Genomic DNA, 22,655 nt, shown 5'->3' on the forward strand with positions numbered 1-22,655 from the left:
GTGCGCACCAGTCTCATTGTTCTCAGATCGACCACTTACCAAATGCGCTACTGTTTTTCAGCCATGGCCTGCAAAGTCATCAATCAACGTTCTGGCGCCTTCTGAGAGACTATGGGAGCATTAGAAAATGTCACATTACAGCAGAGATCCCCTGTTTTGGATAGAGATGATCAAGAAGGCCAAGAAATGGTCAGAGAGGGCGCTTCCTGTTTGGAATCTTCTCAGGTTTTGGCCTGCCAAATGAGTTCTGTTATACTCAGACACCATTCAAACAGTTTTAGAAACTTTGGAGTGTTTTCTATCCAAAGCTAATACTTATATGCATATTCTAGTTTCTGGGCAGGAGTAATAATCAGATTAAATCGGGTACGTTTTTTATCCGGCCGTGAAAATACTGCCCCCTATCCATAACAAGTTAAGCGTATAGGAGGAACTGTTTCTTTGTTAATCACTCAACACAGAATAGCTACATGTGCACACTCCCTCGGAAATCGGTTGGAGAAAATATCCTTTCTATTTTATTCAGCTATGTTCAATTGTATTCTTCATACTATAAACTAATATAAAATAATCCCACGGAATTCTAAGCAAATCTTATCTGCTAAATGAACTAGTGTATCCCACAGCTATTTGGCATAGCCAGATCAAGGCCTAACATAATGTCAGAGTATGCTATTCTGTTCTTCTGAAATAGACAAAAATCAATAATGGATTTATTGTGATGGTGTAGGCTATATAAAATTGATTTATTATACTTTTTTATTAAATTGATTCATTATACTTTTTAAAATGTAGATGTTCCAAAGGTCTGCATCAGTGGCTTGTAGGCTATGTGGGAAGCCAGGAGAGGCTAAACGTGTTTATGTTAATTATTAGTCAATTACAGTGAGACTGGCAGTTATTTGCTTTACAATCACCGGCTGACAACATTTCTTGACCGCCTCAACCCTAGATATGATAGCATCAGTGAATATGACTATATCGCTCCAAAGTGTTTAATTTGCACCCTAGCCAGTCCTGTCAATCAGGCCACGGCTAGAAGACAAATTGGGTTTCTCTGGACTCCATCCCAGCATTGTTAATTGGAGGGATGTGTCTGGGAGATGTAAATTGGCACGTCCTCTCTAACAGCTTCAGCAGCTTCCTCCCGAGGCCCTGCAATCACCATTCACAAGCCATTCTTCTTGTCTGTGTGCTTCCATTCCCACTCCCTCCTGACCCTAAAATAGATATATTACTACCATTTACTGCCTTAATGGCAGGCTCAGAGACTGGCAAATTACACAGAGATGGTCAAGCTCCTCTCCAAGAGGGCACAGGTTGAAGGGAGCTCTGTTCTTTGTTCTAGTTATCGTATATTTCATCAGAGGAGGAGAGGCAAATCAATATGCAGACAACCGGGAGACTGGGAGATTACATAAACCCATCAGTATAACAATGACACCCATTTACACTCAATTTATTTCCCATCGTTTTGGTGTACTGTTTTTTGAGAGATTGCAATCTTATCTGCCACATGATTCACTGAACAAGATTGCTTTTAACAAGGATTTTATTTCAACACTTTGGATTGTTTAAAGATGGGTGAATTAGATAGATGTTTTTTTTTTCAGAGCAACAGGCAGGCTTTATACACATTATTTGGAATTTCCCTGTTGAAGACATGTTTGGTAAGGCATTTTTTTGCTGCAGGCTTTCAGTTTTAATTGTATATATAACCCAGAACATATTTTGTTCTCAGCATTTCCTTATCCATTAACACAATCCTTGCCAACTAGTTTGAGGTTTCTTCAGGTTTCTCGCGATCACAAAAGTGAGGGATGTTTTTCATTACGAGTTCAGTTTTATAAACCCATTAAATATGATACAGCCAAGAAGCTGACTGTAGTTTTGCACTATTGGGCCATTTGGCGTGATCTAAGCGGTGTCCCTTGCCTTTTTTATATTTCAGAGGAAGCATATGCTGTTTCAGCTCTCGGGTGCTTTGCTGCAGTCAGAGCTGTACTGTAGCTGTCGCTGAGCACGAGATGCACCATCTGAGTGGGGCAGATGGCTCGTGGTTAATTTAGCATGAAGCATGGACCCTCACCACCTTTCTATGTTCATAAACAATCCACGCAGATGATCATGCTGTTGATCAATCACTCTCTCTGGTTGCCGGGACAATATCTCTCAATTAGCAATTAAGACAACGTAAGCTGTGGCTGGATCAGGAAGTAGAGTGACTCAATTGAGCATTTACATAAGATATTACCATTAGAAATACACTAGGGAAGGGGAGAGATGAACCCGGACAACATGGCAGATGTGATCACGACACTGAATTGAATTTACTGTAAACTAACTGTGATACAGTATACTGTATGGATATGGTGACATCTTCTAGGTGTCTGACATGTAGTTATCTGACTGTATCCCTAGTTGGCTCTGGACGAATCCTCTTCCATAGGTGTCTTAGATGTTGAAACCAAGATCTATGTGTGAGATTTAGATGAAGATAGCGCAACATTTTCAATTGGCTCTTCTACCTGTTACTCTATTGTCATTTTAGGAATGTCAATTTCAAGTTTAACAGAAATAAATGGCTCTCTCATGACTCACCAAAGAGCAGAGGCCCCTGAATGCAGGAAGGATGAGAGTGATGAGAGTGAATGCAGCAGCAGCAGCAGAGGCACAGCGCTCCAGCAGCGGTAGATTGGTGCTCCATTGCCCATGCAGGGCGGGGGCGCCACGGGAGGTGCTGCAGGTTGTATTGCCTTGATGGATCCTGGGGCTGCAGCACATTCTTTCACCTTTTCAAAAAGCGTTTGAGATGTGGCCTGTCAAAAGGCCGCGCGGTGCCTTAGCCCAAGCGACAGGCCTGCCGCTCACTGCAGCGCTTTAATGTCAGAATCATGAGAGTGTCAGGGGAGCTTCTCTCTCTGTCTCTCTCTCTCTCTCTTGCAAAATTTAAATTTAGGCAAGGCAGTCTTCGCTCTGACACATGGTTACTGAGGTGCTGACAACAGATGGAGAAATTGCAGAGAAAGAGAGAAAGAGAGAGAGCGAAAGACAAAGAGAAAGAGAGAGAGATTCTTGTCTCCCATCTCAGTCTGTCTGAACTTCATTAAAATGGGATAAGAACAGCGGTTTTTCTATCTAGCTATGACAGGGCTAACAGTCAACAAGCACTTAACATCAGTGTCATCTATGTATAGTACTGGATGATGTTACAAATAATCTGGGTACTTTGTTTCTGCTGCTGACCTTTGTTCAGTCTGACATAACATATTGAGACGATCTGGGAGCCATGCTCCCCCTCTCTCTCTCCCTCCCTCTCTCTCTCTTTTTTTTTCTCTCTCTCTCTCTCTTTCTCTCTCTCTCTCTCTCTCTCTCTAAGAGCTCATCAACGTGGGGGATATGACCTTAGAACGGAGGAGAGACTGGATAATTAGATTCAATGATGGGACATTAGTGTGGACATGTATCCTTACCTTGGCCTTTCTTGCCCTCCAAACTATTTCACTCAATTTAGAGAGAGGATGCAAGCGATTGGGCTATTTGTCATGCCACTGTATCATTAGTTTTAACATGACAGCCATTACACTGTCACAGCAGGGCACCAGCTGAACAACTGTATCAGACAGACAGACATAGGATGTGTCCCAAATGGCACCCAATTCCCTTTATAGTGCTATATAACTATGTAGGGAATACGATGCCATTTGGGATGGATCCACGGAGAAATGGTTTGTCACTCTGTTAGTTGCTGATTTGGTGATCCACTGTCGCCGAAGACATCAAACGGGGCGAGAAATAAAGTGATCGTCTCGTTCAGATCTTAGTTGAATCTTGGAGTGAGCTAGTTAGCCTCGGGTTTTACACCCAAAGCAATGGTACGTAATAACGAAATACAATCAACAGCTTACATTTCACTCAAAGCAGAGCTCTGTCTAATTAGAGCTAAGGTGTGTCCATCTTCAAAAACCTCAGTAATGGATGTTATAATTTCAATGTAATTTAATTGTGATCAATACTAAATGTGTGACATTTCAGTGTGGGCATGTCTTTAATTGATTCTTTCCACTTCCCCCACACCAGGAACAGTCATTAGTGAAGTCGATCAGGCGTAGCTTGACAAGCACTGAGCACTGACCCTAGGGTTGCATCTCCAATGGCATCCTATTCCCTATTTAGTGCACTGCTTCTGACCATAGGGCAGTATGTAAGGAAAAGGGTGGCATTTGAGATGCATTCCTAGTGTCTCCAACAGGCAGCTCTATAGAGCAGTAGTTCCCAAACAGTGAGGCACACTTTTTAAGGAACTCAGTCCGGCTTTAAACTTACTCTTGAAAGTTTTAATAGTAGAATGCAAAAGGAATGCAATTTAGTGCGTCATCAGTTCCTCTTGTCATGTTAGTCATTGCATACCTTAGAGAGCTATTTGTCAGCTAACGTTTTTTTCTTATGTCCATAGATATTGTGTTATTGTTGTCATTTTTTTGTCACTCAAATATCACATGTTCCCCAATGCTGGAAGGGGCCCCGAGTGAAAAGGTTTGGGAACCCATAGTATAGAGGAAATAGAAGCTGCTGTTAGTCTTATATCATCCCTTCGAGCTCTCTAATATTTTTATTGACAGCACTGTGAAAGCATGCTGACCAGGGGCCTCATTTATAAACATTGCACATGCACAAAATATGCCCCAAAACATGCGTACACCAGTTTTCACGCAAAAGCTGGCGTTTATAAAGAGGTAACTTTACGTGAGAAGTGCTTATCCTCCCTCAAATTTTAGAGGTTGAGGTATTGCATTGAAAGAAGGCTAGTAGCCTAGTAGCCTTGTGCAAATGGGGAATATATGATGACACTTATTCATAACAAAATATCTGGTAGCTTAATATAATAACAAGATGCAATCATTTGCCAGTAGTGAGAAGAGTGAAAATCTATCTATTTTATCTTTGCATTCGAAAATAAAATAGAAATAGGCATCTCCTGTGTGGCGCAGCGGTCTAAGCCACTGCATTGCAGTGCTTGAGGCATCACTACAGACCCGGGTTCAATCCCAGGTGGTATCACAGCCGGACGTGACTGGCAGACCCATGAGGCAGCGCACAATTGTCCGGGTTAGGGAAAGGGTTTGGCCTGCCGGGATTTCATTGTGCTCTAGTGACTCCTTGTGGCGGGCCGGGTGCATGCATGCTGACTTCGGTCGCCAGCTGGACTGTGTTTCCTCTGACACATTGGTGCGGCTGGCTTCCAGGTTAAGAGAGCAGTGTGGCTTGGCAGGGTTATGTTTTGGAGGAGGCATGGCTATCGACCATCGCCTCTCCTGAGTCCGTAGGGGAGATGCAGTGATGGGACAAGACTGCAACTACCAACTGGATATCACGAAAAAAGGGGTAAAAGTAAAAAAAATAATAAAAAATGTCTTTCATTTCCATGATCATTGCAGAATAAATTCCTCACCTTTTCTGGCTGTGATGGTTTCATACTCCTGAAATAAACAATAGGCCTACAACAAATTAGGATAGGTTAACATTCGTCCCATCTCCCATTTTATTGGGCCCACTTCAATAGGTAGTAAATAGTAAGATAAGCTATTTCAAGTATTTTGCTCTATGCAATCTGATCCGAAGCGCAGTTTAACGGTAGAACAGATGGTTCATCTTTTCCATTGACGTTTGTAGGCTACGTCTGAATACTGTAAGTAGACAATATTAAATTCATGAACCTATTACAAATATCATAACCATCGCAGTATAAATTCCTCACCTTTTCTGGCCATGATGAGTTCATATTCCCCTAAGTAGCTATACAACAATCATGCGTATCTTTCATTGAATTGTGCCTATTAGATAGGCTAATATAATTTCAAGTTTTTGCTCTATGCATCCAAAAGGGAGTGCAGGCTTATAACATAGAGTAGAATTTAACAGGTGAACAGAAAATGTACCTCTTTCATGGATGTGCATAGGCTACCACTGTAAGTATACACTGAGTGTACAAACATAAGGAACACTTTCCTAATTGTATCATAGCTTTCACCTGGATTCACCTGATGAGTCTATCATGGAAAGAGCAGGTGTTCCTAATGTTTTGTATACTCAGTGGACAGGCCTACTGTATTTTTACTTTTTTTCCAGAGTGGACAATGTTTCCGAATTCGCGGGCAGTGCAGCATATTTAGGTTTGGGGAAATCTGCAGCATATTTAGGTTTGAATTCACAACAATCTGTTTAAAGGTCCACAATAATTAGCAAAGACATTTGATCAAGTTTGCGATTGCTATTTCGTTTAGATTCTGTCTAGGCCTTTTCCAACACTTCCAAAGTATACAGGAAATAAGGGTGTTAATGTCAACATAAAAGGAGAATAATGGGCGTTATTCAGGCGGAGTCATAATGATTGTTCACGCGTGCAGTTTTACGACAGGTGTGATTTATTAACAGGAAACATGCTTATGTATGGCGTGCGCCAAGTTTATGCATTTCAATATTTGTGTGCATGTGCAGTCTTTTCAGAAATGGCGCACACAGATACTTAGTTTAAAATGTACCCAACTTTTATAAATGAGGGCCCAGGTCTTTTCAATAGAACTATTGATTCCTTAAAGGACTGTCTCCTGTGAGATAGAATAGTTAATGTATACATCATTAATAGCATTTGTGGTGGGACATGGCACGTACATGTACCTGAACATGGTTCCATAGTTACAAAGTACAATCAATTCAAATTAAACAAGTAGTTAGCTAATACATGGCACCTGTCTAATCCTGCTAAAAACAAAAGAGCATTTGAGAAATATGTTTATATATGTTTATTAATACAGTGTATCTGTGTTTGTGTGTTTTTAATTCCAGGTCTGAAACGTAGCTATACCTGTGAAGTCTGCAGTGTCACACTCAACTCTGTGGCACAGTACCATGCACATCTGCAGGGCTCAAAGCACCAAAACAAGTGAGTTTTCTACTCTGTGTACTGCAGCTAAACAGAAGATTTCACACTGTGTATTCTCCTTGTCTGATGATGAGTGGCCAGCAATGTGCAGCACCAGTGAAAAGTTTGGACACGCCTACTCATTAAAGGGGTTTTCTTTATTTCTTACTATTTTCTACATTGTAGAATAATAGTGAAGACATCAAAACTATGAAACAACACATATGAATCATGTACTAACCAAAAAAGTGTTAAACAAATCCAAATATACACTGCTCAAAAAAATAAAGTGAACACTTAAACAACACAATGTAACTCCAAGTCAATCACACTTCTGTGAAATCAAACTGTCCACTTAGGAAGCAACACTGATTGACAATACATTTCACATGCTGTTGTGCAAATGGAATAGACAACAGGTGGAAATTATAGGCAATTAGCAAGACACCCCCAATAAAGGAGTGGTTCTGCAGGTGGGGACCACAGACCACTTCTCAGTTCCTATGCTTCCTGGCTGATGTTTTGGTCACTTTTGAATGCTGGCGGTGCTTTCACTCTAGTGGTAGCATGAGACGGAGTCTACAACCCACACAAGTGGCTCAGGTAGTGCAGCTTTTCCAGGATGGCACATCAATGCGAGCTGTGACAAGAAGGTTTGCTGTGTCTGTCAGCGTAGTGTCCAGAGCATGGAGGCGCTACCAGGAGACAGGCCAGTACATCAGGAGACGTGGAGGAGGCCGTAGGAGGGCAACAACCCAGCAGCAGGACCGCTACCTCCGCCTTTGTGCAAGGAGGAGCAGGAGAAGCACTGCCAGAGCCCTGCAAAATGACCTCCAGCAGGCCACAAATGTGCATGTGTCTGCTCAAACGGTCAGAAACAGACTCCATGAGGGTAGTATGAGGGCCCGACGTCCACAGGTGGGGGTTGTGCTTACAGCCCAACACCGTGCAGGACGTTTGGCATTTGCCAGAGAACACCAAGATTGGCAAATTCACCACTGGCGCCCTGTGCTCTTCACAGATGAAAGCAGGTTCACACTGAGCACGTGACAGACGTGACAGAGTCTGGAGACGCCGTGGAGAACGTTCTGCTGCCTGCAACATCTTCCAGCATGACCGGTTTGGTGGTGGGTCAGTCATGGTGTGGGGTGGTATTTCTTTGGGGGGCCGCACAGCCCTCCATGTGCTCGCCAGAGGTAGCCTGACTGCCATTAGGTACCGAGATGAGATCCTCAGACCCCTTGTGAGACCATATGCTGTTGCGGTTGGCCCTGGGTTCCTCCTAATGCAAGACAATGCTAGACCTCATGTGGCTGGAGTGTGTCAGCAGTTCCTGCAAGAGGAAGGCATTGATGCTATGGACTGGCCCGCCCGTTTCCCAGGCCTGAATCCAATTGAGCACATCTGGGACATCATGTCTCGCTCCATCCACCAATGCCACGTTGCACCACAGACTGTCCAGGAGTTGGTGGATGCTTTAGTCCAGGTCTGGGAGGAGATCCCTCAGGAGACCATCCGCCACCTCATCAGGAGCATGCCCAGGCGTTGTAGGGAGGTCATACAGGCACGTGGAGGCCACACACACTACTGAGCCTCATTTTGACTTGTTTTAAGGACATTACATCAAAGTTGGATCAGCCTGTAGTGTGGTTTTCCACTTTAATTTTGAGTGTGACTCCAAATCCAGACCTCCATGGGTTGATAAATTGGATTTCCATTGATTATTTTTGTGTGATTTTGTTGTCAGCACATTCAACTATGTAAAGAAAAAAGTATTTAATAAGATTATTTCTTTCATTCAGATCTAGAATGTGTTGTTTAAGTGTTCCCTTTATTTTTTTGAGCAGTATATTTGATATTTGAGATTCTTCAAAGTAGCCACTCTTTGCCTTGATGACAGTTTTGCACACGCTTGGCATTCTCTCAACCAGCTTCATGATTTAGTCACCTCGAATGCATTTCAATTAACAGGTGTGCCTTGTTAAAAGTTAATTTGTAGAATTTCTTTCCTTCTTAATGAGCTTGAGCCAATCAGTTGTGTTGTGACAAGGTAGGGGTGGTATTCATAAGATAGCCCTATTTGGTAAAATACCATATTATGGCAAGAACAGCTCAAAGAGAAATTACTGTCCATCATTACTTTAAGACATGAAGGTCAGTCATTGTGGAACATTTCAATAACTTTTAACGTTTCTTCAAGTGCAGTCACAAAAATCATCAAGTGCTATGACGAAACTGGAAGACCCAGAGTTACCTCTGCTGCAGAGGATACGTTTATTAGCGTTACCAGCCTCAGAAGTTGCAGCCCAAATAAATGCTTCACAGATTTCAAGTCACAGACACGTCTCAACATCAACTGTTCAGAGGAGACTGTGTGAATCAGGCCTTCATGGTCGAATTGCTGCAAAGAAACCACTACTAAAGGACACCAATAATAAGAGACTTGCTTGGGCCAAGAAACATGAACATTGGACATTAGACCGGTGGAAATCTGTCAAATCAAATCAAACTTTATTTGTCACATGTGCCGAATACAACAGGTGTAGACCTTACCGTGAAATGCTTACTTACAAGCCCTTAACCAACAATGCAGTTCAAGAAAGAGTTAACAAAATATTTACCAAATAAAGTAAAGTAAAAAATAATAAAAATAACAATAATGAGGCTATATACAGGGGGTACGGGGGGGGGGGGGGGGGGGTTGTCAATGTAAATAGTCTGGGTGGCCATTTGATTAATAGTTCAGCAGTGTTATGGCTTAGGGGTAGAAGCTGTTAAGGAGCCTTTTGGCCCTAGACTTGGCGCTCCGGTAACGCTTGCCACACAGTAGCACAGAGAACAGTCTATGACTTGGGTGACTGCAGTCTTTGCCAATTCTTTGGGCTTTCCTCTTACACCACCTAGTATATACAGTGGCAAGAAAAAGTATGTGAACCATTTGGAATAACCTGGATTTCTGCATAAATTGGTCATAAAATAGGCAAACAGTCTGCTAAAACTAATAACACACAAACAATTATACGTTTTCATGTCTTTATTGAACACACCGTGTAAACATTCACAGTGTAGAGTGGGGAAAGTATGTGAACCCTTGTTAATAACTGGTTGACTCTCCTTTGGCAGCAATAAACTCAACCAAATGTTTTCTGTAGTTGAGGATCAGACCTGCACAACGTACAGGAGGAATTCTGGACCATTCATCTTTAAAAAACTGTTTCAGTTCAGCAATATTCTTAGGATATCTGGTGTGAACCGCTCTCAAGGTCATGCCACAGAATTTTAAAACCGGTTGAGGTTAGAACTCTGATTGGGCCACTCCAGAAGGCGTATTGTCTTCTGTTGAAGTGATTCTGTTGTTGATTTACTTATGTGTTTTGGGTCGTTGCCCTGTTGCATCACCCAACTTCTGTTCAGCTTCAATTGGCAGAGAGATCGCCTAACATTCTCCTGCAAAATGTCTTGATAAACTTGGGAATTCATTTTTCCGTCGATGATAGCAATCTGTCCAGGCACTGAAGCAGCAAAGCAGCTCCAAACCATGAGGCTCCCTCCACCATACTTTACAGTTGGGATGAGGTTTTGATGTTGATGTGCTGTGCCTTTTTTCTCCACACGTAGTGTTGTGAGTTCCTTCCAAACAACTCAACTTTAGTGTAATCTGTCCACAGAATATTTTGCCAGAAGCTGTGGAACATCCAGGTGCTCTTTTGCGAACTTCAGACGTGCAGCAATGTTTTTTTTGGACAGCAGTGGCTTCTTCCGTTGTGTACTCCCATGAACACCATTCTTGTTTAGTGTTTTACGTATCGTAGACTCAACAGAGATGTTTGCATGTTCTAGAAGTCTTTAGCTGACACTCTTCGATTCTTCTTAACCTCATTGAGCATTCTGCACTGTGCTAGTTCAGTCATCTTTTCAGGACGGCCACTCCTAGGGAGAGTAGCAACAGTGCTGAACTTTCTCCATTTATAGACAATTTGTCTTACTGTGGACTGATCAACATCAACGCTTTTAGAGATACTTTTGTAACCCTTTCCAGCTTTTTGCAAGTCAACAATTCTTAATCTTAGGTCTTCTGAGATCTCTTTTGTTCGAGCCATGGTTCACATCAGGAAATGCTTCTTGTGAATAACAAACTCCAATTTTGTGAGTGTTTTTTATAGGGCAGGGCAGCTCTAATCAACATCTTCAATCTCGTCTCATTGATTGGTGACTCCTGACTCCAATTAGCTTTTGGAAAAGTCATTAGCCTAGGTGTTCACAAACTTTTTCCAACCTACACTGTGAATGTTTAAATGATGTATTCAATATAGACAAGAAAAATACAATAATTTGTGTGTTCTTAGTTTAAGCACACTCTGTTTGTCTATTGTTGTGACTAAGATGAAGATCAGAACAAATTTTATGACAAATTTATGCAGAAATCCAGGTGATTCCAAAGTGTTCACATACTTTTTCTTGCCACTCTAGGTCCTGGATGGCAGGATGCTTAGCCCCAGTGATGTAATGGGCTGTACGCATTACCCTCTGTAGCACCTTACGGTCAGATGCAGAACAGTTGCCATATGCAACCGGTCAGGATGCTATCGATGGTGCAGCTGTAGAACTTTTTGAGGATCTGGGGACACATGCGAAATCTTTTCAGTCTCCTGAGGGGGAAAAGGTGTTGTCGTGCCCTCTTCATGACTGTCTTGGTATGTTTTCACCATGATAGTTCATTGGTGATGTGGACACAAAGGAACTTGAAACTCTCGACCCGCTCCACTACAACCCCGTCGATGAGAATGGGGTCCTGTTCGGCCTGCTTTTCCTGAAGACCACAATCAGCTCCTTTGTCTTGCTCACATTGAGGGAGAGGTTGTTGTCCTGGCACCACACTGCCAGGTCTCTGACCTCCTCCCTATAGGCTGTCTCATCATTGTCGGTGATCAGGCCTACCACTGTTGTGGGATCAGCAAATTTAATGAAGGTGTTGGAGTCATGTTTGGCCACTCAGTATTGGTTGAACAGGTAGTAAAGGAGGGGACTAAGCACGCACCTCTGAGGGGCCCCAGTGTTGAGGATCAGCATGGCAGACGTGTTGTTGGCTTCCCTTACCACCTGGGGGCGGCCCGTCAGGAAGTCCAGGATCCAGTTGCAGAGGGAGGTGTTTAGTCCCAGGGTCCTTAATTTAGTGATGAGCTTTGTGGGCACTATGGTGTTGAAATCTGAGCAGTAGTCAATGAACAGCATTCTCACATAGGTGTTCCTTTTGTCCAGGTGGGAAAGGGCAGTGTGGAGTGCGATTGAGATTGCGTCATCTGTGGATCTGTTGGGGCAGTATGCGAATTGGAGTGGGTCTAGGGTATCCTGAATGATGCTGTTGATGTGAGCCGTGACCTGCCTTTCAAAGCACTTCATGGCTACCGACGTGAGTGCTACGGGTCGGTAATCATTTAAGCAGGTTACCTTCGCTTCATTTGGCACATGGACTATGGTGGTCTGCTTGAAACATGTAGGTATTACAGACTCAGTCAAGGAGAGGTTGAAAATGTCAGTAAAGACACTTGCCAGTTGGTCCGCGCATGCTTTGAGGACACGTCCTGATAATCCGTCTGGCCCCACGGCTTTGTGAATGTTTAAAGGTCTTGCTCACATCGGCTACTGAGAGCATTATCATGCAGTCGTCCGGAACAGCTGGTGCTCTCATGCATGCTTTGGTGCTGCTTGCCTTGAAGCGAGCATAAAAGGCATTTAGCTCGTCTGGTAGGCTCGCGTCACTGGGCAGCTCACGGCTGTGTTTCCCTCTGTAGTCCATAATAGTTTTCAAGCCCTGCCACATCCGATGAGCGTCAGAGCAGTTGTAGTAGGATTCAATCTTAATCCTGTATTAACACTTTGCCTGTTTGATGGTTCGTCTGAGGGTGTAGCGGGATTTCTTATAAGTGTCCGGATTAGTGTCCCGCTCATTGAAAACTGCCGCTCCAGCCTTTAGCTCGATTCTGATGTTGCCTGTAATCCATGTCTTCTGGTTGGGATATGTACGTATGGTCACAGTGGGCGTACGTCGTCATTGATGCACTTATTGATGAAAACACAAGATATTTCAGTTTTTATTGTCCCATTGGTCGGATAGTCTTGATCGTATGTCATCCATTTTGTTTTCCAATAATTGCACGTTGGCCAATGGAACGTATGGTAGTGGAGGTTTACTCACTCGCCAATGAATTCTCAGAAGGCAGCCTGACCTCCGCTCCCTTTTTCTCTGTCTTTTCTACACGCAAATGACAGGGATTTGGGCCCATTCCCGAGAAAGCAGTATATCCTTCACGTCGGACTCGTTACAGAAAAAAATCTTTGTCCAGTTCGAGGTGAGTAATCGCTGTTCTGATGTCCAGAAGTTATTTCTGGTCATAAGAGATGGTAGCAGCAACATCATGTACAAAATAAATATCACAAAAAAACTAACAAAATAGCACAGTTGGTTAGGAGCCCGTAAAACGGCAGCCATCCCTTCCAGCCTCATTCTTCCTTTGGTCTGATGAGTCCGAATTAGAGATTTTTGGTTCCAACCGCCGTGTCTTTGTGAGATGCAGAGTAGGTGAATGTATGATCTCCGCATGTGTGGTTCCCACCGTGAAGCATGGAGGAGGAGGTGTGATGATGTGTGGGTACTTTGCTGGTGACACTGTCAGTGATTTATTTAGATTTCAAGGCACACTCAACCAGCATGGCTACCACAGCATTCTGCAGCGATACGCCATCCCATCTGATTTGCACTTAGTGGGACTATCATTTGTTTTTCAACAGGACAATGACCCAACACACCTCCAGGCTGTGTAAGGCTATTTGACCAAGAAGGAGAGTGATGGAGTGCTGCATCAGATGACCTGGCCTCCACAATCACCCAACCTCAACCCAATTGAGATGGTTTGGGATGAGTTGGACCACAAAGTGAAGGAAAAGCATCCAACAAATGCTCAGCATATGTGGGAACTCCTTCAATAATGTTGGAAAAGCATTCCAGGTGAAGCTGGTTGAGAGAATGCCAAGAGTGTGCAAAGCTGTCATCAAGGCAAAGGGTGGTTTGATTTGTTTAACACTTTTTTGGTTACTACGTGATTCCATATGTGTTATTTCAACATTTTGATGTCTTCACTATTATTCTACAATGTAGAAAATAGTAAAACTAAGGAAAAACCCTTGAATGAGTAGGTGTGTCCAAACTTTTGACTGGTACTGTAAAGGAGGTTTGGTTTAGGAATACATGCTATGCCACTGAAAATCAATTGGCACTTTCAAGGAGGCTTTTTACATTCTGCATCAGCCATAGCTAGAATAGATAGAATGTATGCAGCTATAGATGATGTGAGAGATTTTGAAGACTGAGTAAGCAAAATATTAGATAGAGGGGGAGTCCCTCTGCTGGCTTCGGGCATCTTTGGATCTTTTTCCAGTTAAGTTCAGACTTATTGAAAGCAATTAGTTTTTGAGTAGGAAAAACGATTCTAATTGAGCCATTTTTTCACTTCTTTCGTATTGCTGCTGCTAATTGGTGGCCAATGCCGCGGTGCCTGCAGTAGTGGCACCCAGATTCAACAAGCACTTGCTGTACTGTAGACACAAACAAACACCCAGAGCCCAGGCTAGCTCAATCAGGCTGTGATCATCAGAGAGAACAAATGCACAACTAAAATGCACACACACACACACACACACACAAACACAACTATCTAACTCAAACAACTGGTGATTATACACAACCAACACACACAACTAACACCAAGGGTGTTTCTCAAAATGCATACTACCGTGCTCCGAGCACGCAAATTGGAGCAAGGGAGGGTCAGAGTATTTGTCCAAATCAAAGTATGCAAAATGGAGTACTTCTCAAATGTGTACTCCGTTTGTACATATTTTGAAGCATGCATCGATACACGCTTCTATGAAAAGTACGCAAAGAAATATATTGCAACCACGTAAGAAATGACGCAAATTTTCTTGAAATCAATGGCAGCCGTTATTTGAGCTGAAGCGAGAGAAAATACACTCCGACTTCAGAATGAAATGTTGCCTATTCACATCTCATATGTTGCCAGACTACAATATTTTATCTTGATCTGTACATTTTGACATGTTACCTGCCTACAATACCCACTGTAGTGTTAGTAGATCGCAAGCCCATAGTAAGTCAATAGAGCTAACTGGCTAGCTAGGGCAGCAGGTAGCCTAGTGGCTAGAGCGTTGGGCCAGTAACCAAAAGGTTACTGGATCGAATTCCCGAGCTGACAAGGTAAAAAAAAATCTGTTCCCTGGGTGCCTGAAATGTGGATGTTGATTATGGCAGCCCCCCACGCCTCTCTGATTCAGAGGGGTTGGGTTAAATGCTGAAGATGCATTCAGTTGTACAACTGACTAGGTATCCCCCTTCTTTTCTTATTTTTTTTGAACTACTGTTAGCTAGCCAGATAGCCACAACAAATTGTTAGCTAGCTACCCACGAAGAATTGACATCTACCTTGGATAACGTTGGTTTTAGGTCATTTTCTGCCTGTTAGCTACATTATTACGATTCACATATAGCTAGAAGTAAAATGTTTGCTTTATGTATATCTTGTTTTGTCTCTATTGTTGCCATTGTCTTGGCTGGAAGAAGGTTCAGTGAATGGAGAGATGCTGCGTGAGGTAATACAGTCGGGGAGTGGGAGTGCTTCTCAAATGTAATGTTTAATGCGTTCTCCACCTTCTCGTCCTCATAAGAACATACTCAAGAGAACGTCCTCTGAGAATGCACTTGGAGCTTTAGAGTGTGGAGCACAGTAATATGCATATTGAGAAACACCCCAACTCAAGCAGGTCATGCTAAAACACAACCAACATCCAGTGCTTTTGTCCTGAAACAGTAGTAGATAGGTAGTTAGGTAGGTCAGAGGATGGGCTGGTTGTGGGCCCAGCACAGCGCAGCCTGGCCCGTAGGTGTGAATTGATGAGCTTTCTGTGGTGCATGTCCTGGAATTAATTCCCCCTGTTGGCCCCTCTGCCCGCACGTGTCCACACTCCACAGGGATGCAGACATCAGGAGACGTGACATACCGTTTAACAGCCCTGCACTTTAGTCATGCTTCACAACACTGCCTCATTGGAGCTAGTGGCTTTCCACACAGGCAGATCCAACCAGCCACCCCCAGCAGCCCAGAGCAACCTCTTTCCTCTCTTTCTCTCTCTCAACACACTCTCTGCCACTCTCTCTCTTTCTCACTTCCTCTCTTTCTCTCTCTTTCCATTTCTCTCACTTCCCCTCTCTCTCTCTCTCTCGCTCTATCTCTCTTTCTCCAGACCTCAACACCCTCCAGTCAGCCCGGGTGGCTTCACACTGCCTACAGTGTGATGGGTGTATTTAGGTCATTGCTTTATGCCAGTTTATCCAGATAGAATAAAGACATATCTCCTTAGGAATTCTCTTGCTCTCTCTCTCCCTCTCTCCCTCTGCGCAGAGGGCAGAGATGTTATTGTTGTGTGTCTCTTGTGTCCTACATCAGAGCTCGACCAAAAATAAGATGCTAGTTAATATGAAAGCAGTGGTGCATTTTATGATTTTGATGGTATAGTTACTTTATTGTGCTTTGATGGTATGACTTTACAGAGAAGGGAGTACAGTGAACCGGTTTTCAGTCATTTATCTAAATACCATTTCCATTTAGCTAGGTTGACACTAGAAAAAGTGATGCACTGTGAATTGTAGTGAGGCTGAAAAAAATCAATACAGTTACATATCGGGATATTATTTGTGACGATATATTGTATCATATTGTTTTGACAATATTCTTTTTGCGCTAGTTTGCCGTACATGCACCAAATCGCCAGGATTTTTCCTTTATGGCTTGTTCTCCGTCATCTTATTAAATTTGTTTTCAGCACTTTTATTTCCATGACTGATCAAAACTTGTTTTGTTATGGCTCTTTTGTCCCTCTGTAGCAGACATGTGGTGAGCAATACTTTTGGAACATCGAATCGCAATACATATACAATCGTGAGACTCACAATAGATATCGTATTGGCACCTACTGTATGTATCGTGATAATATTGTATCGTGAGGTTCCCGGCAATTCCTAATGAATTGCATGAAGTCGGGTCAGGTCAGATTGGGTAAGGTTCGGTTACGTAGGGGGTCATATTGACCTCCCCACAGCAAGCAAAGATGTCTGAACTCTGTGTAGCTAACTTGAACCAAGTCCAAGAACTTCAGTGAGGATATTTAATTTTGACTGAAGCCATGACCCATTCACGGTGTGCTTACTAATGAGATGTGTGATCGATACTAGACTAACAAGCCTGCTACAACAGTACAACAGCCCCTGCTGGCATCCAAAGCGGAAAGTATGCCACAAATTGAGGTCTTCCTTTGATTCACTAACTCAATTTGGCTGTCTGACATGTTTCTCTTTTCTCTGTCCAAGTATTTCCCCAGTTGTCCTGCGCTTCATTTGAGCCAAGCAGCAGCACTGTACCAGGTTGTCCCAAATGGCACCCTATTCCCTAGTGCACTACTTGTTACCAGATCCCCATGGGCCCTAGTCAAAAGTATTGCACTACATAAAGAATTGGGTGTCATATGGTAAGCAGACATCCTGTGTTTAAGAACTAGCTTCTTCACATAATCTGTCCTTCCTTGTGATGGCATAAGAAATAGGCTTTTAGTCTGGTCCTGTCTGCTGAGACAGAAATAACCTGCTGACAGCCTGGTTGTGTGAGCTGACTGAGGTCCCCTCTCCTCCCCAGACCAGCCAGGGTCTGGCTGACCAGCCAGGGGATTATGCTGACTACAGTAGACTGACGAAGTGCACAGGGAGGGGATCCTGGACATGTGGCTGTTGGCTGGCTGGTCAGTGTGGTCAGTCTGGTCAGAACCAATTGGACCTCTAGTTCAGGACAGGAGAAGAGGAGGAGGAGGCACTTTCTCTTTCTCTTTTCTGTCACTGGAGCCCACGTTCTATGGGACAGTACAGTAACCACTCTCATACTTACACATTACTTATTGTTACATTTCCTGCTAAGTAAGATACAAGCCTCTTTGGCGGTGACCCACCACTGACATTGTTCCAACCTAGATCATGTGCAGACAAGCTGTAAACAGGCTTTTATGTGTTGATGTGTTCACCTTCACAGCATTATCAACATATGAATGTCATGATAGATTGTGGGCACAGGAGGCTGCTGAGGGGAGGACGGCTCATAATAAAGGCTGGAATGGAGTGAGTGGAATGGTATCAAACCCATGGAAACCATGTGTCTGATGTGTTTGATACCATTCCATTGATTCTGTTCTAACCATTACTATGAGCCCATCCTTCCCAATTAAGGTGCCACCGGCCGCCTGTGATTGTGGGGGCTGTGTAGCTGTTGCTTAGGGCCACAGTCAGAGCCTGTAGTTGTGCGTTAACAGAGCCTGAAATGGTCTTTGCTATGTAATGTTATCCTCCCCCGCCAGAGATAGAGACGCAGAGCGACCAGTCTGGGAAACACGAGTCCGGAACATAACATGGCTGTAAAAGTGTTACGAGGCGGGAGGGGAGGGGATGTTGTGGGAGCGAGACCCGTCCCTCAGCCCTGTGCTCCTTCGCTGCTCCACTATCAACAGGTCAAGTCAAGCAGACGGCCTTGTTACCATGCCATCACCGATCCCTTGGCACGTCATCTATCAACGCCCAACCGTCAACGCCCAACCATCCCCATTCCCTGCTGCTCGCTTGCACTCTTCCCTGTTCTCTCCACCCTCCCTCGTCTCTCCCCTACCCTCCCCCCACCTCCCCCACACTCACGTGCTAATGGCATGCAGAAAGACTTTAGACGCTGCGCTCTCTCACACCCAGTACTCAGGAATGAGTCTGCGGCGGGTGGGAGGATGAGTCTGGCAGTTTGAACGTTGGTGCAGTGATTTGTTATTGCTGCTCTCCTTTCCCGTGTGGACTCAACCGACCGTCCACAGAAAGAATGAAAGAAAGCTGATTAATATATGATGTGATGGATGGTTCACCTCTCAGGTTTGGCACACCGCCCATTCCAACATGTGGCACCAGTCAGACAATTATGTGAAATAAAACAATTATTCAGCCTAACAATAATCCATACATCTAACTGTATAGGGTGTTTCCCAAATGGGACCTGACTCCTTATGCAGTGCACTACTGTTGAGCAGGGCCCGTCTCTTGTCAAAAGTAGTGCACTATATAGGGAATAGGATGCCCTCTACTGTATATCTCTGCGATTCAAGACAATTGGTTGGCCTGCTGCTGTAGCTGTGGCAGCCATGCTCACTGCATGGTGTTTTCACAATGGGAATTCAGATTGTGGAAATAATGACGTTTCAATAATTCATGAGATATACCTCCTTTTAGATTGAGGTTGAAATATTATTGACCTCTTTTTTTTGTTTCGACTGGGGATTTCCCCTCTGTGCTTGTAATGTCATGTATAAAACAGACAAGATTAGACTTTTGCGGCGTAGTTTCATCTTATCTATGTAGATGTCTTTGAGTTGATTATTGACACAGTATAGCAGACTGACTTGGTGTAGATTTTATGCGTGGGTTGGTATTCCACTGAAGTGACTGTATGTTTTTGTGACAGGGGAAAGGGCTTTACTGTGTGTAGTCTGTGTGTCCTCTGCTATGCACCGTGGCCATAAAACCTAATGCATTCAACAGCTCAAATCCAGCCGTTAAAACTGTCAAACAAAGGCAGCTTGATTTATTCTGTTTATCCTGGTGCCTTGTGCTGTACTGAGCCTGGGACATGAAACAGAATGGAACAGTATGAGAGTGGCAGTGTTTGGGTGTCCTCTCCCACCTGCTTCTCCCTAGTCACACATACTGATACTGCTGCCTTCTCTCTTTCTCTCTTTCCCCATTTTCGCTGTCCCCCACGGTCACAAAGATAGAGGTGGTGGGTAGGTAGGTATGCTTTTATCCAGACCTCCCCCCCAGCACACTTGCTACTCAGTGTACTCACACACCCCACACTCCCCTGGAAACAGACCACCCTGTCTGACATCTCTTTGAATTCTACCTCTCCTCCATTCCTCCTCTTTCTTTGCACTGTGATGACCAATTTACCACCAATATCATGTCCCACTTTCCACACAAACACAATTGTCACTGTTTTGTCATTTCTGATCCTCTGTTCACAAAGGAAACCTTTATTCCCTTGTCTTAGAAAATAAAAATGATTCATTCACACTCAAGAACAGTGCAAAAAGAAAAGGGGAGGGGGGGACTTTTTTATATATTTTTTTACAATAGAGGCCTTATATTCTTTTTGGCAGCATATTAGCTTTTTTCCTATATCCGATCCATGATGGGAAAAGTTGCTTTCGCAGAGAACGAACAACCCCAAGTTATAAAAGACTAATATTTGTCTTCTTTATAGTCTCAGCTTGGCATTATTAACATCAGTCAAGGCCATCATTCTCAATATAAAGGTAATGCCACACAGACATATAGAAGTGTAGGATGTGTGAAAGGCAGTTGTGTGTATTTGTACATGAAAGGTCACATTTTTTCTCTAGGAAACTTCAATTTCAGCCTTCTATTTATGGGGCGAGATGAAAATACAGTATCATAGACTTTGATGGATTAATTGAGAGGCACCCTTATTCTGTCCCCCCCTCTCTCTTTCGCTTTCTCTCCCTCTTACTGCCGCCCCCAACCTTCTCTCTCTCTCTCTCTCTCTCTCTCTCTCTCTCTCTCTCTCTCTCTCTCTCTCTCTCTCTCTCTCTCTCTCTCTCTCTCTCTCTCTCTCTCTCTCTATTCAATTTAAGGGGCTTTGTTTAGACATGGGAAACATATGTTTACATTGCCAAAGCAAGTGAAATAGATAATAAACAAAAGTAAAATAAACAATAAAAATGAACAGTAAGGATTACACTCACTCTCACTCTCTCTCCCCCTCTCTTACTGCCGCCCCAACCCCTTCTCCCACTCTCTCTCTCTCTCTCTCTCTCTCTCTCTCTCTCTCTCTCTCCTCCCCCTCTCTCTCCTGCATGACAGTCAGTCAGTAGAGGATTGCCCAGAGAAGAACACATCCCCATGAGACACAATGATGCGTGCCACAAATCCCCAAACACTTAGAGTCACATTGTCAGACTGAAAGACCTGCTCCTCAAATCCTTCACGCACACATTCAAAAGAGCTATAGCAGCAGCACATGCATATATACAGTGACTTCAGAAAGTATTCATACCCCTTGACTTATTCCACATTTTGTTATGTTACAGCCTGAATTCCAACAAAAATTCTCACCCATCTACACACAATACCCCATAGTGACAAATAGTTTTTAGAAATGTTTGCACATTTATTGAAAATGAAGTACAGAAATATCTAATTTACATAAGTATTCACATGCCTGAGTCAATACTTTATAGAAACACCTTTTGCGGCGATTAAAACTTTTGGGTCGTCTTGGTTATATACCTGTATCAGCTTGCACATCTGGATTTCCTTGCAGATTTTCTCAAACTCTGTTAAGTGAGCGGCGGTGAACAGCAATCTTCAAGTCTTTCCACAGATTTTCAATGGGATTCAAGTCTGGGCTTTGGCTGGGCCACTCAAGGACTTTCACGTTATTGTTCTGAATCCATTCCAGAGTTGCTTTGGCTGTATGCTTGGGGTCATTGTCCTGTTGGAACGTAAGTATTTGCCCCAGTCTAAGGTCGTTTGCACTCTGAAGCAGGTTTATTCATCAATGATTTGCCTGTATATGGCTCCATTCATTGTTCCCTGTATGCTTACCAGTCTCCCAGTCCTTGTTGCTGAAAAGCAACCCTATAGCATGATGCTATCACCACCATGCTTCACGGTAGGGATGGTGTTAGATGGGTAATGAGCTGTGCTTATTTTTCTCTCCAGACATAGTGCTTTGCATTCAGGCCAAAGGTTTCAATTTTAGTCTCATCAGACCACAGAATATTTTGCCTTATGCTCTCAGAGTCTTTCGGGTGCCTTTTTGAAAACTCAAGGCCCAGATTGGTGAAGTGCTGTAGAGACTGTTGTCTTTCTGTCAGGTTCTTCCATCTCAGCCAAGGAACTCTGTAGTTCTGTCAGAGTGGTCATTGGGTTCTTGGTTACCTCCCTGACCAAGGTCTTTCTTGACCGGTTGCTCAGTTTGGTCGGCCAGCTCTAGGCAGAGTCTCGGTAGTTCCATATTTTTTCAATTTTCCAATGATGGAGACCACTGTGTTCTTGGAAACCCTTCCCCAGATATATGGTTCATCACAATTCTATCTCGAGATCTACGGACAGTTCCTTGGACTTCATGGTATAGCTTCTGCTCTGACATGCACTGACAACTGTGGGACCTAATATAGACAGGTGTGTTTCTTTCTAAATCCTGTCCAAACAATTGAATTGGCCACAGGGGGATCCATATCAAGTTGTAGTGACATCTCAAGGATGATCAATGGAAATTGGATGCACCTGAGCTCAATTTGGAGTGTCATAGCAAAGGCGTGTGAATACTTGTCTAAATGAGATATTTCTATATTTCATTTTAAATAAATTTGCTAATATTTCTAAAAACAAGTTTTCGCTTTGTCGTTACAAGGTATTGTGTGTAGATGGCAAAAGAACAACAACAATTTCATCCATTTTAAATTCAGGCTGTAATGCAACAACGTGGAATAAGTGAAGGGGTATGAATACTTTCTGAAGGCACTGTGTAAGCTTGCATGTGTCTTCAAAGCAGAAGTTCTCCTT

The 22,655-nt window shown here is 43.4% G+C and overlaps 1 protein-coding gene across 1 annotated transcript in view; it reads left to right on the top strand.

Moving 5' to 3' along the window:
- Positions 1-22,655, top strand: part of zmat4a (zinc finger, matrin-type 4a) — a 154,956-nt gene that overhangs the window by 127,802 nt on the left and 4,499 nt on the right. Inside the window, exon 6 of the mRNA XM_014170990.3 lies at positions 6,847-6,943. Within this exon, the coding sequence (XP_014026465.1) occupies positions 6,847-6,943 (97 nt within the window). The remainder of the gene's footprint in view (positions 1-6,846; positions 6,944-22,655) is intronic.

Source organism: Salmo salar, chromosome 24, assembly GCF_965601325.2.
Source record: "Salmo salar chromosome 24, fSalSal1, whole genome shotgun sequence".
In the NCBI taxonomy this organism is placed as follows: Eukaryota; Metazoa; Chordata; class Actinopteri; order Salmoniformes; family Salmonidae; genus Salmo; species Salmo salar.